The following is a 15679-nucleotide window of genomic DNA, read 5'->3' as shown; positions in this document are numbered from 1 at the left end:
TTCTGATTTCCTCTCTCCAGAATGGCTCTGGAGGAAGATACATGGTTCACGGAAGCTGAATTCCTCTGCACCCTCAGTCCCACAAACTACGGGCGAGTTTAAGGTCAGCATTTTAGGAAATCGTAGCCTTTTCGGGACCGCTGTGCTGCCCAGCCCTGCAGCGTTGCAGTCACTGCAGCTCACCCCTCAGCGTCACAGCTGCCTCTACGCTGTACATCGTCACGCTTCACATAGGTAATGTCAGTGCAGAGTCTTTCTTGCACAAAGGATGCAGAGAGATCTTATTTATTTAATGTAAATAAATGCACATACTGGATCTATGTCTAAGCAATGACTGTTTTGCTTATGCTTACTCATATGCAGTCTAACCAAAACAGCAGGAACCGCACCCAAAAGTGGTGTAAACAAGATCCTATTAATATACACAAATATGTTGCAATCATATGTAAACACCGCAAATATTACATCTTCCTGTGGTGCTGATGTGGAATAATTTGAGAATTTTAAGCAGTGCAACTTTTCAGATGCTGGAAAGACTTGGCCTCATTTCGAAACTGTAATAGAGGTTGGAATATATTTCATGTGACAACCATGTCCTCAAAAGTGCTATTTGTTATTTCTTTTAAAAACACAAACAAACTGTTTTCTCATTTTGTTTACAGGACAGTGGAACAGGAGATAACAGCTGCATTGAAGAAATATTGCGGGTAGGAATGCTTAAAAAAATTCTCTTCCACTGCCATTTTGTTTACTCTTAAAAGGCAAGAGAAAAACAGGAATATTGCAATTACTGCTGTTAAAAATATGACTCTTTTAGATTGTCCTCTTCCTCAGGAAAAAGTAGGAAAAATTATTTCGTCATGAAAAATAATTGAAAAATTTCTGAAAACAACCTTCCAGAGCCTCTGGATTTCACTGTTGCTTTGTGCCAGTACAGCTGACCTTCATGCATGCAGAAGCAGATAATGGGATAAATTATAAACTGAAATGTACAATGATGTTTCAGGTTTACAAACCGTGCAAAGTGCATGTTTCCATTAATCATGACTGTCAAAAATCTTAATTTTGAAGGGAGGTCTAGGAAGGTCATTTTCCACCTGGATTTAATTAGAATCCATTATGTAATGTCATTATGTCCATTATAAAATGACGATGTGCAAAATCTGTAGTTATTTCCATATTTCATTATTACTTCTTTTATCTTAGTAATATCTAGTTTATTTCCATGGAGCTAATTAATACACATCAGTCAGATCTTGGGTTGAATCAACTTTGATATTGATTATTTTCTGAGGCAGACAAACTTATAAACAGTGAAACATTTCCATTTATTTTAACTTGTGTTTTTTTCGGTTCTTTTTCTAAACTGATAATTCAATAGTTCACATGCTTACAAATTTGGTATAATACTGAACGAAACACCAAACAAGGTAGATGGAATGGTAAAAACCTCTGTATTACTGTGTGTGCTTCCACCTCTTGGATATCTACTACCCAAATATTTTCGACTGTTTATAAGCTGCGGGGCTATAAATATTTGGTTTAGAGATTAGTAGTGCATTAAGCCTGTTGTTTCTAAAGGCATTTCTCCATTCTCCCTCAGTATGTTAAATGCAGCTTTTAATTCTTAAACTGGACAAAGAGTTTATCGAAGGGTGATGATGATGGATTGCTTATGACTTCACTGGCAGAGCTTTTACTTAGCTAACGTTTACAAAGTAGGCTTTTGTAGCGAGGCGTATTCAACAAGCAGTCTCAGTTTCTGCTGGTTTGTTACAAATTAGTAGCAGACAGTATAATTCATATGAGCTTTTTACATTTTTCACGATGCACTAAGTATGTGATGTGATGTGAGGCTCGTTCATCCCTTTTTTATGGAAGGCTTTTAAAATGAACAGTCAAAGAAGCTAGTCTTCCTCCTTAGGTTACGTGATTTCGCTTGTGCAATTAGGCAAAAAATGTAGAAGACACATGGTTCCTTCAATGCAGAGGAACATGCATATGTAAGAGACCCCAGCTTCTTTCTGAGAAGGAAAATGCACTATATGACTAGGGATGGTAAGGCGCATCTTCAAACCAGGGAACACAGCTGCTGCTCTCTCTCTTTTTTTTTCCCTTGGGAACATTCCTGAAGAAATATTTTCACAAAACTTCATGATGAAGTGTTCAGGACATCCTTGGATGGGTAGGACCCTGTTGTTCATGAGGAGTTATTCACAAATCCTTTCACTTTGGTTAAAAACTGAATAAAACAACCTACAGCTCAAAAGTCACACTTTGCATCAGTATGTCGCTATCTGCTGAGGCATAGGATGGCTAAAATAGAAAGTGCACTGTTTTTATTCCCTAGCTCTTTTCCTCACATTAATACTCAGTCATCATGGGTAGTCTCTCCAAACTATCCGTTCTCTCGGTCTGCAACCTGGGTGTCACTTTCTATTCTGAGCTTCCCTTGTGTCTCTGTATCTACGGCTAGGTGTAAATATTGCAGACTGTCACTCTAGAGCATTTCTAGCTGAAGCTCTTTATTCACAAAAGCGTAAGTCTCGGGTCCAGATTCACATTACATACCTTGATTGCTGCAACATCCTTTCCTTGCTTTTGACAAATGCAATGTTACCCACCTCCATTCATGCTGCTGCACAGATCATTTTCCTAGCTTGACATCTTGCCCAAAGACATTTGTCTTTACATCTCACCACTGTCATCTCCTTCTCTATCAGATCAAGTACAGCTATTTGTCTCTGATTTTAAAGCCTCAAGTCCACCAGTTCTTGCTAACATATTAGCTTCCACATTAGCTTACCTGATTATGCGAGCCTCTTTCACTCTGTTGCTAAGTTTTACATCAATTAATTTCTCCCACGCTTCCCATCAGATCTAGGAACAGCCTTGAACGCTTTCCGAATTAGCTCCATGCCTACCTTCAGATCTTCTCTTAAGAGCCTCCTTCTTCACAAGGACAGTGGAAAAACAGTGGCGAGGTCAAGGCTATACCGCTGTTTCTCATGCTTGAACATTGTTGTCCCACTTGTCCCTTGTAGTGCCCAGTCAGGCCAGATGTATCCATCTACTCTCTTTTGTCCTGAAAAATGAACTTTCTGTGCCAGGGAACTGCTGTATAGTACAAAAGCAGTTCTTAGGTACTCTCACAATGCTCATCCGTATCAGCAGTCGTTGCTGTTTCTGGTAACTGGTGAAAGCAGGAACAGTAATAACATGCCATTGCTACTCACTTTGTAAATGAGTGGTACCCAGACTTTTCCAGCCCTCTCCATGCCCTCTTTTTGTGCTAAACAGATCTGTTCATTTTTAACACAGATTTTCTGTTTTTCTGAAACAGACTGTTTATAAGGAATGCCATTTTCATGGTTTTGTTGGAGGTGCTATTCACATAGTAAAGCCAAAGTTTAGCTCCTTTTCAGAGCCCAGAGGCAGACAATGAAAAGCAGTAGGAGCTGCAATCCTTATGTTCCCCTCAGAAAAGATGGCTCTTTGCTGGCGCACTGAAATGTGTATATTGTAGGAAGGGCCACTCTGCCGTACGGAGCATCAGCAAAAGGAAGGAGATGCTTTAAATTTATCTTTTTGAGGAACATTGCACCCTATTTAAGCTGTCTCTTGCACAACACAAAAAAAAAGAAAACATCCTCTCCTTCAAGACAGTGTGCTCCCTGCCCACGTCAGGCTCTTCCAAGGGACAGCTGCTCCCAGGGCACGTGCACGTTTCCCCAGTCGAGACCAAGGGCAAGAGAAGGTGTGCCCCAAGTCTGCTGTGTCTGCTTCCCTGTGGTTCCTTCCCCCAGCGGGTGAGGGGAGGCAAGGACTGGTTTGTGCACAGATCTTGTCACCCTTTGGCTCCAGGACTTGGCCAGGGCTAACATCTGGCCCTGGGCTGCGAAATCAGTTGAGACACAGCTTTAAAATTACCAAATCTCATTTTGCACTGTGACAAGAATTTGTAGTCTCTGCACTGCCTGGTGCAACGCAGGGTGCCACAGCTTAAGTCTAGCCTTTTTTGATGTTGTTTTACCAAATGTATCAGAGCTCTGTAGACTTTGTAAATTGACAGATCATTCTGCACGAAGCTGCAGTTTCCAAGGAAAGCCCTCGAGAACTGAGACGCAGAATCGCTTCCAGTCCTGAAGGAGGTTGATTAACAAGACGGTAACCCTGTCGAGATCGGAGCTGTTGTAAGGACTCCTGCTGAGTTTATAATCACTGCAGGAATCCTGAACCTCATCTAACCCCATTCACTAATTTATAGCAACTTCTTCAAAGTAACTTCTCTGTCCAGCTGCAGGCATGCATGTCGAAGACAGAGAAACTTCTAAGAGAGCCTTCGATGTAAATAACTCCAGTAAGACCAAGTTGCAGATGTAATGTCAAGTCAAGAGAGAAAAGCCTCATTATTTGACGGTAGCTGTAGAAGGCAATTCCTTGTAAGATTTCTCATTGCTGTTGGAGGACATGGTAGAAAACTTTGAAGCGAAAAATAAGACTTCAGGCTACACAAATATCCTTTATTCCACTGTGCCCTGAGCAGTTGCCACCTGAGTTCCTGAGACACCACCAAAGCCATCCTATTCACTTCCTTGCTGAAACACAGGCTCGCTAAGCAAGATTAGTAGTTTTGGCTGATTGCTATTTGACTTTTTTAGTGTGTGGAACTGTGTATTTTGTTGTGACTGGTGGAGTTTGGAGTAAATATTTATTTTGCTGTAGTAGATGGGAGAAATGGGAGCAGCAAGGGTCCTGCCTCTCCATGAAGTTAGCCGTTGCAACCATTATTGGATGCACTCTGAATGTATTTGCTATGGATTTAAGGAGACAGGGAGTGTGTCGGGTGCAGGTAGTTCTTGGTTTGTAAGATAAGTGGTTGGAGATTGATCTGGCTATTCTTACAGTCTTAGCTGTGATTTCCTAGAGTTGCAGTGGCTTTGTTGTAAGGAAACCCACAGGCAAGCTGAGCTTTTAATTATTGAAGATTTTCTTGTGAATTCCCTTCGTGTTGACATGAGAGATGTCGTTGAACTGGGGAGAGGGAGATGTAGTTTGGTTGGCCTGTGAACACTGGCTGCAGGATGCAGAAATGGAAGCTGGTAGAGGAGAGAAACAGGAATGCAAAGAAAGGGCTAGAGGAAAACTTGGGGGTACTGGTAGGTGAAAAACTGGATGTGAGCAGACAATGTGTGCTCACAGGCCAGAAAGTCAGCCATAACCTGGGCTGCATCAAGAGAAGCGTGGCCAGCAGGTCGAGGGAGGTGATTCTCCCCCTCTACTCCGCTCTAGTGAGACCCCACCTGGAGTACTGTGTCCAATTCTGGAGCCCCCAACATAAGAAGGACATGGACCAGTTGGAGTGAGTCCGGAGGAGGGCCACGACAATGATCAGAGGGCTGGAGCACCTCTCCTCTGAGGACAGGCTGAGAGAGTTGGGGCTGTTCAGCCTGGAGAAGAGAAGGCTCTGGGGAGACCTTATAGTGGTCTTCCAGTACCTAAAGGGGGCTGATAAGAAAGATGGAGACAAACTTTTTAGTAGGGCTTGTAGCAATAGGACAAGAGTAATGATTTTAAACTAAAGGTAGGGAGATATAGACTAGATATAAGGAAGAATTTTTTCACACTGCGGGCGGTGGAACACTGGAACAGGTTGCCCAGGGAGGTGGTGGATGCCCCATCCCTGGAAACATTCAAGGCCAGGTTGGACAGGGCTCTCAGCAATCTGATGTAATTGGAGATGTCCCTGCTCCTTGCAAGGGGATTGGACTAGATGGCCTTTAAAGGTGTCTTCCAACTCAAACCATTCTGTGATTCTATGAAAATCAAGCACGACCAGTTAATATGGGAGAAACCGCCTCCTTTGGGATGGTGTGGAGTAGTGAGGAAACAGGATAGGGTGTGGGGTGAGGGACAGAGAAGTTTATTTCAGGGAAGATGGAAAAAGCAGTTGAGGACGCCGTGAAAGGGCTGAGACTCTAGCTGTGAGCATCCCTCCCAGTGAAGGACAACTCCGCTTGGTCCACAAGCCTCCTGCAAGGGGGTGAGCACTCGCAGGTGCCCTTGCAAATAGGTTACGACTCCCCATGGCCACAGGATGTCCACTTATGAAAACATTTTAAGTGTGGTGGCTTTGATGAGTAATTTACTTGAATCTCTCTACCCTGTGAAATTAATCAGTGTGTAAAGCAAAGTACTTATTTAAGCAACATAAAAAAAATGAATGAAAACAGAATCTAATTCTGTATTTTTCCTCTTCCCCACTTGGGATCCCTTGGCTCATTAGCAGACTTGCTAATTCTTTAGCAGAAAGCATTAAGGATCAACCCATCAAATATGCAGGTTTTTTCTCAAACATGAACAGCCATATGTGCTGTGAGATCAGCTGCACTCCATCAGCTGACTGAGTTAAAACAAGAGCAGAGGTAAATTAGAAACTGTCTGCACAAGACAAATCCTGTGAAAACTCGAAATCCTACCAAACACACTGTCACTGTGAATAAGCATCACAGTCAGTGGAGCACGTGTCAATACTTAGAGGGGAGAAAAATCAGTTTCTTAGAGGTAGGTTGTTAGTTCAGCCACTGTGAACTGCTGCCTTGCAAATGTTAATGGCACTAAGATCCCACTGGCTGCTGTTAAGCTCCTGGTGGAGTCGGACATGTAAAGAATTACAGAACACAAATATGGTAATCAGCAGTATATTTCTAAACACTCCTCTTGCTTTGCAAAGCAGAGGAAAAAGCCTACAGGTGGAACCAGACCCACTTTGCTGTAGGGCGCTGGTGCAATAGCTACTTCTGCACCAGCAGAGCGTTTTATTGCAGCGTCAATGCTGGAAAGAAATCGGTGGGCAACTTTGGGAGGGAGGTGGGAAGGCCGCACTCAGCGTGGCACCTTCATGGGGAAATTCGAGTCAGCTTTTGCGACTGAACCTGGTGGAAAACTCCTGGAAAAGTTTTGAGAGGAGCACAGGAACTTCAGGCGAAAGAGAGGTGATGGTGGAGAGAGAAGGGACAGAGACTTAGAAGCAGCCCCAGTTTGCTGACGCTACCTTTCTTGCTTGGTCTCACTGAATACACAAGTACTCCAAAGTGTCAGAATCATATTAAAAATGTATCAGGTGCATAAAATATCATTTGTTTTCATTGCAATCTTTCAGAAGAACTTTCACAGCATGGCTTTGCTTTTAGTATCCTAAATTTCAGAGCAATTAGAGCATTATTTTGGCTGATGTATCCTGTTCATTGCATTTCTTCAGTATTATTCTTTTTGTCTTTCCTACTCAAATAAATGAAAAAAAAAATACCCAAGAGCATTTGGAAAAGGTGTCATTTCAACTAAATCCCAGAAACTTTAAGACATAGTTCAAGTAATCTAATCCGACCTCCAATACTCGCCTATTAACATTGCCCTTCTTACCATACCATGACATCCACCTCATTTGTACGATCTCTTATCTACAGCTGTTGCTGTCTGCACTGATTTACTGAGGTCAGCTTTCCTCCAACCAGCCTGGGTACCACTAGCGGCATGGATGGCAGCGCCATGGAGCTTCAGCAAGGTCTCTGCCTGGAGCTTCTCCAGCTTCTCAGTGAGAATTAGCAGTCCATACGGTACCTTGTGCTATTAGAGCAAAATTAGCAGCAGTGCCAGAGTTAGCTGAAGATATTTTGGCTTTGTCCACGAAAGCTACAGTGACTACAGAGGAGGCACACCTGTGTACACCGTCATCCCCTTGACTCCTCACAGCTAGGCAGCTTTCAAGATACACCATCTGCATGTGATGCCTTGGACTTTGTGTGTCGACTGCAGCCAGGGTCTTTGTTACGTCTTTCTCCATCCAAAAGGCTGGAGGGACATTCCTCACTTTTCACAGCTTCTGTCCCTTTTTGGATTTCCTCAGATCATCAGAGTCCCTCTCCAGGTGACCTGTTACTTGTCAGTTCATCTGAACAGAAACTGCTTCTGGCCTGGGCACCATACATGGCACATCCTTTTTATTGTCCACTTTGTGGTTTTCAATCGTCAATAAGTCTTCACAGCCCAGGCGTTAAACCCAGACATGTAAACATCGCATCCCTGGCCCTTAGCATACAGAGCAGGGTGCAAGATGGCACTAAAATACTGTACTAACAGTGATAATGTCAACCAACCATTAATGTACATTGATGCCCCCACCCTGAATTATCACACTTGGATTTTTGCTGCTGTCACTGTTGTTGTTGAAAGTACTGTCTCAAAGGAGCCTGAGGTTGGAAGTATGCTGTATATTTAAACCTTGAACTTAATGAATTTCGGTGTCAATGAAGAAATATCACCTTAAAAAGGCAAACCCCCCCCCCTATAGATAGTTTAGTGGAAATAGGAGATCAAGCTAGAAACTCTTGTGGTGGGAATAAGACTTACAACAAGTGCCCCTCAAAGGTAATCTGCCTTTCAGTCTTCCAGGTCCCATGCAGGATGTGGAGGCATTTTCTGTGGTATTAGCCACCCATGTGCTGGGGCACTGGCATTTTCAGGTACAGCAAAATCTAATCTCTTTTGGATCAAACAGGGTGGTACAGAGGAAAGAGATCCATATTCTTTTTAGAACAGAAGTAGCCAATGTGCGAAGGCTTTGTGTTAGGAAAAGGCAGGCCAGTATAAAAGAGCTGGTGAAACGCTGTTGTGCTAATGTGGTGGAATTAATTTCCAAAATTGCTGTTTTGTGGTGAGTGTATGCACCCTGTTATTTGACAAAGCAAGAGAGAATCCAGAATGAATTATCCAGTCTCTCTGCTATACAAAAATAATACAGTAATATGCTTACTAATTTTTCCCTCTGTTTAGAGTGTTTCACAAAGCTGGAAAAGAGGCATAATCACCGTCTTGTTCCAATACAGAGAAATGACTCCTGGTTGTTAATGGCAAAGGGCCAGATAGATCCTCATTTTGTATATCCCTGCCACAGCTTCTCTGAGGCCAACAGAATTATGCATATTAATACTAGAAAGGATCTGTGCTCTCAGTCCTAATGAAAGAAGAATAAAATTTGGGTAACAGCAGGTATCTGCTCTGCTGGGAGCCTGGCGTTTGATGCCTTCAGCTGCCGCCTTTAGGGAACAGCCTACTTTCTACCCTCTTAGTAAGATTCACTCAAAACAAAGTGAGGCCACAAAGGAGGTGTGACTTGAGATTACAATGTCCTCCAGTAAACCCTGTGGTGACAGTGGTTTCTTCATTGATTAAATGGGCATTAAGGAAGCAGATTCATCAGACAATGCAGCTAGATGCTGTTATGTGACATATTTTCCACCCAAGTTAATGTTCCCATTTTTTTAGCTGTGTTTCCAGGGATGGTTAGAGTAGGGGAGAGAGAGCCGGAGGGCTTCCTGTAGCGTTCACATGTTCTGGGCTGTAGGCTGCAGCTGTGGCTGCAGAGTTGGGCAATCATTGTTCCACGGTCCCCGACGCCTGAGGACATAGCCCTGGTTTGCCCTGGGAGCCCGCAGGGTGATGGGCCTACTGCCATCCCCACCTTAACATGTGTGTCTGAAAACCTGCATTAGTTCAAGTTGTGGGTTTCAGTGGCTGATGTTAGGCTTGTACTTCAGCTGTGCACCTTTTCATTTCTCCTACTCTGATGTTTTCAACTGACGTGCTTTTACATCGAGGAAATTCCTCTGTGGTGCCTGATTTTCCACAACTGGAGGTGATCAGCAGGAGCTCTCCCACCACTCTGTCACCTTTTGGTCTGACCCAGGAAGCGCGAGCTCTCTGTTTACATCTGAGAGAGGCAGCTTTCCTCATCTGGGAGCCAAGACAAGTATTCTTTTGTTAATCTTATTTAATCATATTTAGGAGCAAAACATGAGTTAGCAGCTAGCTTCACTTGGCAGAAAGACTTTGAGGAAATTGTGGGAGAAAAGAGGAGTCTGCTAAAAGGAAATTAAATCGCTTTCAAGAATATTCCATTGCAATGTCTGTACTAATAAGTAAAATGGACTAATAACTGTTCTCTTACCCTGAGGCCAATCACCGTAGCATGGCTCGTGTCCAAGGAGCTGAGCTCTCATACAGCCACGAAGCAGAGTGCCTTCACCCAGGCTGCCTGTCGGGAGAGGCCCCTGGGCATGCAGGGATTTTTCTCTGCAAGAGTTGACCCCGGTCAAAACCCTGCTGGTGGCAGGGATTTAATGATAGGCACAGCCGTGGGCCAGCACTGAGGTCTGTGGTCCTGTCTGTGTGTGAGGAGAGGTGTGGTCTGGCTTTTCTGTACAATGTGCTGGGCTTCCTCCTGTCTTGTGCAGAAACTCGGGGAATACAGGACTAGCCACACTGCAAAGATTGTGGTTGAAAATCCCTAACATTTTTTATTCTACGTATTTTGGCATCTTTTTGCCATTGTAGTTCCTTGGCCTTGGGACAGACTGGATTGGGTTTTTTTTTTTCTTTTGAAAAGTGAAAGGTAAAAACTGTTTTTGAAGGAAAGACAAGAACATACACGGTCATTTGTTTGCAGGACGCAAAGTGCTGTTAATAGAATATTTTAAGAGAGACTGACTGAATACTGATCAAGTTTTCACCAACCAAAATGTCATAGTAGCTGTCCTTTGTGATTAGCGCTAAATGCCATTTACGGTGTGCGGTGCATTGTGTCATTCGTAGAGTTATTTTGGATTTAGTAGCTTAGTAAAGTAAAATGCTATCATGTGTGCTTCGAAAGTGAAGTTCTTGGAAAAGACCCAATTATTTCCTGTACAGATTATTAATGTTGCCTTAAATGATGGAATTCTGACTCGGTCCTCCAAACAGTACCGCTATGCAGATTATCTTGAAGATGGTGATAAACCATCACATTTTTGACAGTTTCTGAAAACTTCATTTTTGCCAACAGAATTAATTTAATTAAAAATGTATATTCTTTACAATATATTGACTGCACCTAAAGTCACTCAGACATAAAAGGGCTTACATACAAACTTCAGTTTAAAAACATGCAATTTTATCTAGAAATTGCAAACCTGTCACTTTACCCTTGGGGGAAAAAAGTTATTCATATTAGTGACAATAGCTTGGTGGGAGAGAAAGTGGGCTTCACGCAGTAAAAAAGTTTCTTTCCAGCTGTGTGGATTTTCCACAGGCTTTTTTTCATTACTATTATCAAGTTATTTGTTATTTACTCATGAATGCTGAATAAATACTGAGCGAATTCAAGACAGTATTAATTTTCCTAGCATTGCATGTATGCATATGTAATGGTTCATTATAGCCTTGAGTTTTCAACATATTCTAGTATAAATGAGAAGAGCCCAATTAAAAAAATTGTAGACCCTGGTCCAACCTTTGTTGACTTCGGATCCTGATGTTGAATTGAGCACCAAAAGAGAAAATTATGCCTATTAAATTGAGTAAACATTTTCTTCATTTATCTGAGTGGCTTTTTTCTGTCAGTGAAAACTATTTTTTCTGCTAAAAATGCCAACCCTTAGAAACTTAATGAGTATTAATGAAAAGCTGGAATAATTTAGCATGGACAGAAAGAGGGTAATTTTCCTTAGACATTTCGTTAGTATGAACTGAATCCTAAAAGGCCTTATTCTCCTTGTGGTTTGTCAGAATAATTCTCATTATAGTCAATAGGAACCAGGTATACATGCATCAATAGCAGGATAGACTGCTAAATATAGTTGCTGCCGCAGCAGCTGGTGCTGTCTCTTGTTCATCAGATGGGGAAGCTGGAAGCTGCAGCAACCTCGCAGTGTAAGAAAGACAATGCTTGAAGAGATTTTTTTTTTTCCTGGGAATAGGGTCATGAGCTTGATTTTGCGCTTCCAGGCACTTCAGACTTTTCCCAAGCAGATGGAGAGTCTTTGGCCTGCTGTATTTGAGCCCATCATGCAGGGCCAATGGGCATACAAGCTTCCCTCAGCCTGAGCAGGCTACCCAAATTTGCCATATACATCACATCTTCCAGCCTATGTGACCACTGCAGGTTCTGCAGTTGTTCCAAAAAAAAAGAGATTGTTGAGGCTTTTCCCCATCAGCTGGAGAAACAGCATACACCTCTAGACAAAGCAATAAAAGATCTGAACGCTTTGCCTCGTCTAAATTTCCCCATCATTTTTTGCTGTCAGCTGCCTTGCATCTGAAGATGACATTTCTACTCTGTCTTCCAGGCTCAGCCTGGCTTTCCCTCTCCCTCCCCTCCCAGGCAGCAGCATCTTTCATCCTCCCTGGGTGTCTCCCTGCTCAGAGAGCTGCCCCCGGGCTCCCTTCTCCTAAATAAGCTGCCTTTGTCTCTGGGCTCTTGGAGTCTCACAGGAGTCACTTAGGCTCTGTGATTTTTTTTTTAATACCAGATATCTTTTTTCTCTTGTCTGGGGTTTTCCGCTGTTCAAATCTAGACCCCTGTGGAGAGGCAGGTGAAAAAAATGGCCCTTAACCTTTTGTTTTCCTTGGGTAAAATCTATTCAGGTGTTGATAATCTTTATCTATCAGCCTTTTCATGGACAGACGTTAACTTATTTTCTTTGTCTTCTTAGCACACAGAGTATAAAGCGTTACACAATAAAAAACAGCCATAAGGAATTCATAAATTATACATAGGCAGATTCCCCAAATCATCAAACATTCCCTTCTGTAAAGGATGTTCCCCATCAGTTATTGTTTCTGTGGTGTATGTACCTTTCCATATCTTGTCATCTAAGCTTTCATGGATTTTTTTTTTTCCTTCTTTCTTCTTTTTTTTTTTTTTTTAAATTTCGATGAGTTCTGCTTTAAAACAAACCAACAGGAGCCTGCTTTTTTACCCCGCTCTCTGCCCCTCTTTGCCAGCAGAAACCACACAGGTTGGACAGATAGGTGGAGGGAGTTCTCAGCGGAGATGGACACAGAGCTGGACTCTTTGGTTTCGGTGTCCCATCTCTTGAACCCCTGATGCCAGGGAAGGAGCCATCCTACCCAGGGATGCCTGTGCTTTGGGTACTCTCAGGTGGCCCCTGGCAGCGTTTCTGGCTGCAGCAGCTTTGCGGATGTTCAAGGCTGCGAATTCAGCTTGAAAGTGTCCCTTCTCACACGCTTCACTTGGCAGAAGCTAATTCCAAATTCATATGGCGCTGAAAAAGCCATGCCAGTTAAACAGCGTATGCAAGTACTAGCAAGCTCAATGCATGCAGAAATAGCCTGATCCATGATGCATCTTGTTCTGTCTGTTCAAGTGCCTGTGTTTTAGCCAAGAGCCATCAGATTGGTGATCATTGCAGAGTACATCCGAGGAACTGTGGAGGATTTGACGGCAATGAGAAGTACCTGATTGTGGTGGAACCATAATTATATGTTCCATTGCAATGTGTCCTCAACTTTTCAACAAAATATACCTCTCTTATTAAATTTTTAAGGCTGTGTCTCAACCGAAGCATGAGTTTTCCTGCAGCAAAGATAGAAACAAGTCCTACAGGTTAAAACTTAGGTGTCTGTATAAAACAAAGCAAGGATTTTTAAGCATTGTTGGCTTGGGAGATGCATTTTCGTGAAGCTCATATGCCAAAATAAAAGCCCTTTAAGAATTCTGCAACTTAAAGTGTGTTAAAGTATATGAAAATGGAGCATTCTGTGAGGCAAAGATAAGGAGAATTAAATGCTGAAGCCAGCAGAGGTAAAAGGGAAAATGCAGCTGATCATACACCCATCCGTCCTAGCCATTCCTCTCCAGCTCACGTCCGCTCATGTCTCCGCTGCTCGGTTGCTGTTTCTGAATCCAGATGGCTGTGGGGTCAGTCCAGCCAAGCACTGCGCTGTTTTTCTGGTGCGCAACAAGTCAGGCTCCTGCTGTGAATTCACCTTCATGCTGCCGCCCGCTCTCGTCTGCTGACTCCTGCAAGGGCCTAGAAGGAGCCGGCACCGAGCCCTGAGTTCAGTGTTGGAGGCAGCCCCTCTGAGCACCCCTTGCAAAACAGACACAGCATCGACAGCTGAACCCTTGGTGTTGGTTCTGAGCAGGAGGGGTAGATGAGCGTTCTGGCAGATCTAAAATGTGAAATATTTTATGAGGATCTGCAGAATGAAATACTTTCTTTAAGAGAACACTGATGGCCTGTCAGGCTCCATCTACACTGGTGGTGGCCAAGAGTTGCTCCTGATCTCAGCGGGGCAACAGACCTGCGGACATCAGCCCATGCAACTCTTCTCTAGTTTCAGACCCAGACCCCCTGGATGCAGGGGGTTGAAAGGAGTCCCAATATAGCTTCTTGGATCCGCATAGTGGGAGGACAAGGAGCGTGGAGAGAGTCACACACTACAGGTGAATTTAGACTAAGCCAGAAAGAAATAGTTATATTCCAGATTTATCCAATGTTTAAGTCATTTATCTCAAAACAGCATTAAGGTGTGAGAAAGTCTATAATATGCACAACTGCATTTCTCTGCAAAATTACAGGGTTTCTTCTGTTTGGAATAATGATTGTAAATTCCTCGGTATCACAGAGACTATTTAAGGTCACATCTACCAAAGCATATTTAAGGAAAGTTCAGACCTTTTGTGTCTGACACTTACATTCTGATTATCTGTCTGGAGGCAAAGTTCCTCATTTTGATATGTAATGAATAAAATGCACAAGTGGAAGGAATCAAGATAATTAATTTGCAGGATAATTTTACTAATTATCTTGTTGCTGATCATAGAACCAAGGCACTGCAAGTCAATCCTACCACAGTTATTAATATGCAATGCCTAAAGCTGTTCTTGTAACATTCATTACTCATCTCACTGGTTCTACAGAAGTTGATAGTTTTCTATTAAATTTGTAAAGGTGAATTCACTACTATGTTCCTTGTTCTAAACATAACATGTTAAATTATAGAGGTTTACCAAAGTCTAAACTAAACAAGAGCATTTAAAATAAGATGTTTTCTACTACATGGAATTTATCTCACTTTGTTGTAGTTATTTGAAAATCAGTATCTGATCTAAGTTATTAGTTTAATCTCCCTAGGTAGCCAGGAAGCAGAGGATGGGACAAATTGTCCTCTGAGGATGCCTCTTTCCTCCATGACTATAGAGGGATCCCAGTCAATTTGCTGAAATGGACAATTAATTTTTTTATGACTAAGGCTAAGAGGGACTAAAGTTTGTTGTGGGGAAATAATACATAGGAAACTTTTCAACAAGGAAAAAAAAAAACATAAAGAAGTAATAGTGCCATGAGATTATAACTGGTCCCCTAGCCATTTGTTTGGCAGTGCTTAGAAGAAGATAGTTGGAGAACACAAGCGTAGGGTCTGTACTGATCATCTGCCTTTGGGAACAGCTCAAGAACATGAAAAAGTGTCTATCAAAGCAAGTTGTTGATATCCAAACTGCAGCAGTGAGATAGACAAGCTCAGGAGCTGTAATGGGATACTCAGTGTGACTTTAGGAAAAGGAACAAATGCAGACAGAGATGAGTGAGGATGAAAAATTATGAAGTTAAAAATATGTGCAAGAAAGGCAAACGCAAACACAGTATTGGAGAAGTGACCAGTGGGAGGAAGCAGGTGGATCCTGGCTCCTACCTATCTCTTCTGCATCCCTGAGGACGAGAAGGAGCTCAGTCTCCTCGCTCCCCAGGGCAGTGCAGAGTTGTCTCCCTCTGTCATTAAGCACAAATCTCCTAAACTGTGCATGCGGCCTTTGCTGCCGTGCCCTCCCCTATGCCAA

The 15679-nt window shown here is 42.7% G+C and overlaps 1 protein-coding gene across 1 annotated transcript in view; it reads left to right on the top strand.

Moving 5' to 3' along the window:
- The window catches only part of AFF3 (ALF transcription elongation factor 3), a 328958-nt gene that overhangs the window by 149174 nt on the left and 164105 nt on the right, over positions 1–15679 (top strand). The window contains exon 4 of the mRNA XM_086769428.1: positions 663–707. Within this exon, the coding sequence (XP_086625554.1) occupies positions 663–707 (45 nt within the window). The remainder of the gene's footprint in view (positions 1–662; positions 708–15679) is intronic.

The sequence above is a fragment of the Chlamydotis macqueenii genome, chromosome 1, assembly GCF_036417535.1.
Source record: "Chlamydotis macqueenii isolate bChlMac1 chromosome 1, bChlMac1.mat, whole genome shotgun sequence".
Taxonomy (NCBI): domain Eukaryota; kingdom Metazoa; phylum Chordata; class Aves; order Otidiformes; family Otididae; genus Chlamydotis; species Chlamydotis macqueenii.
This window is presented reverse-complemented; position numbering and strand designations above follow the sequence as displayed.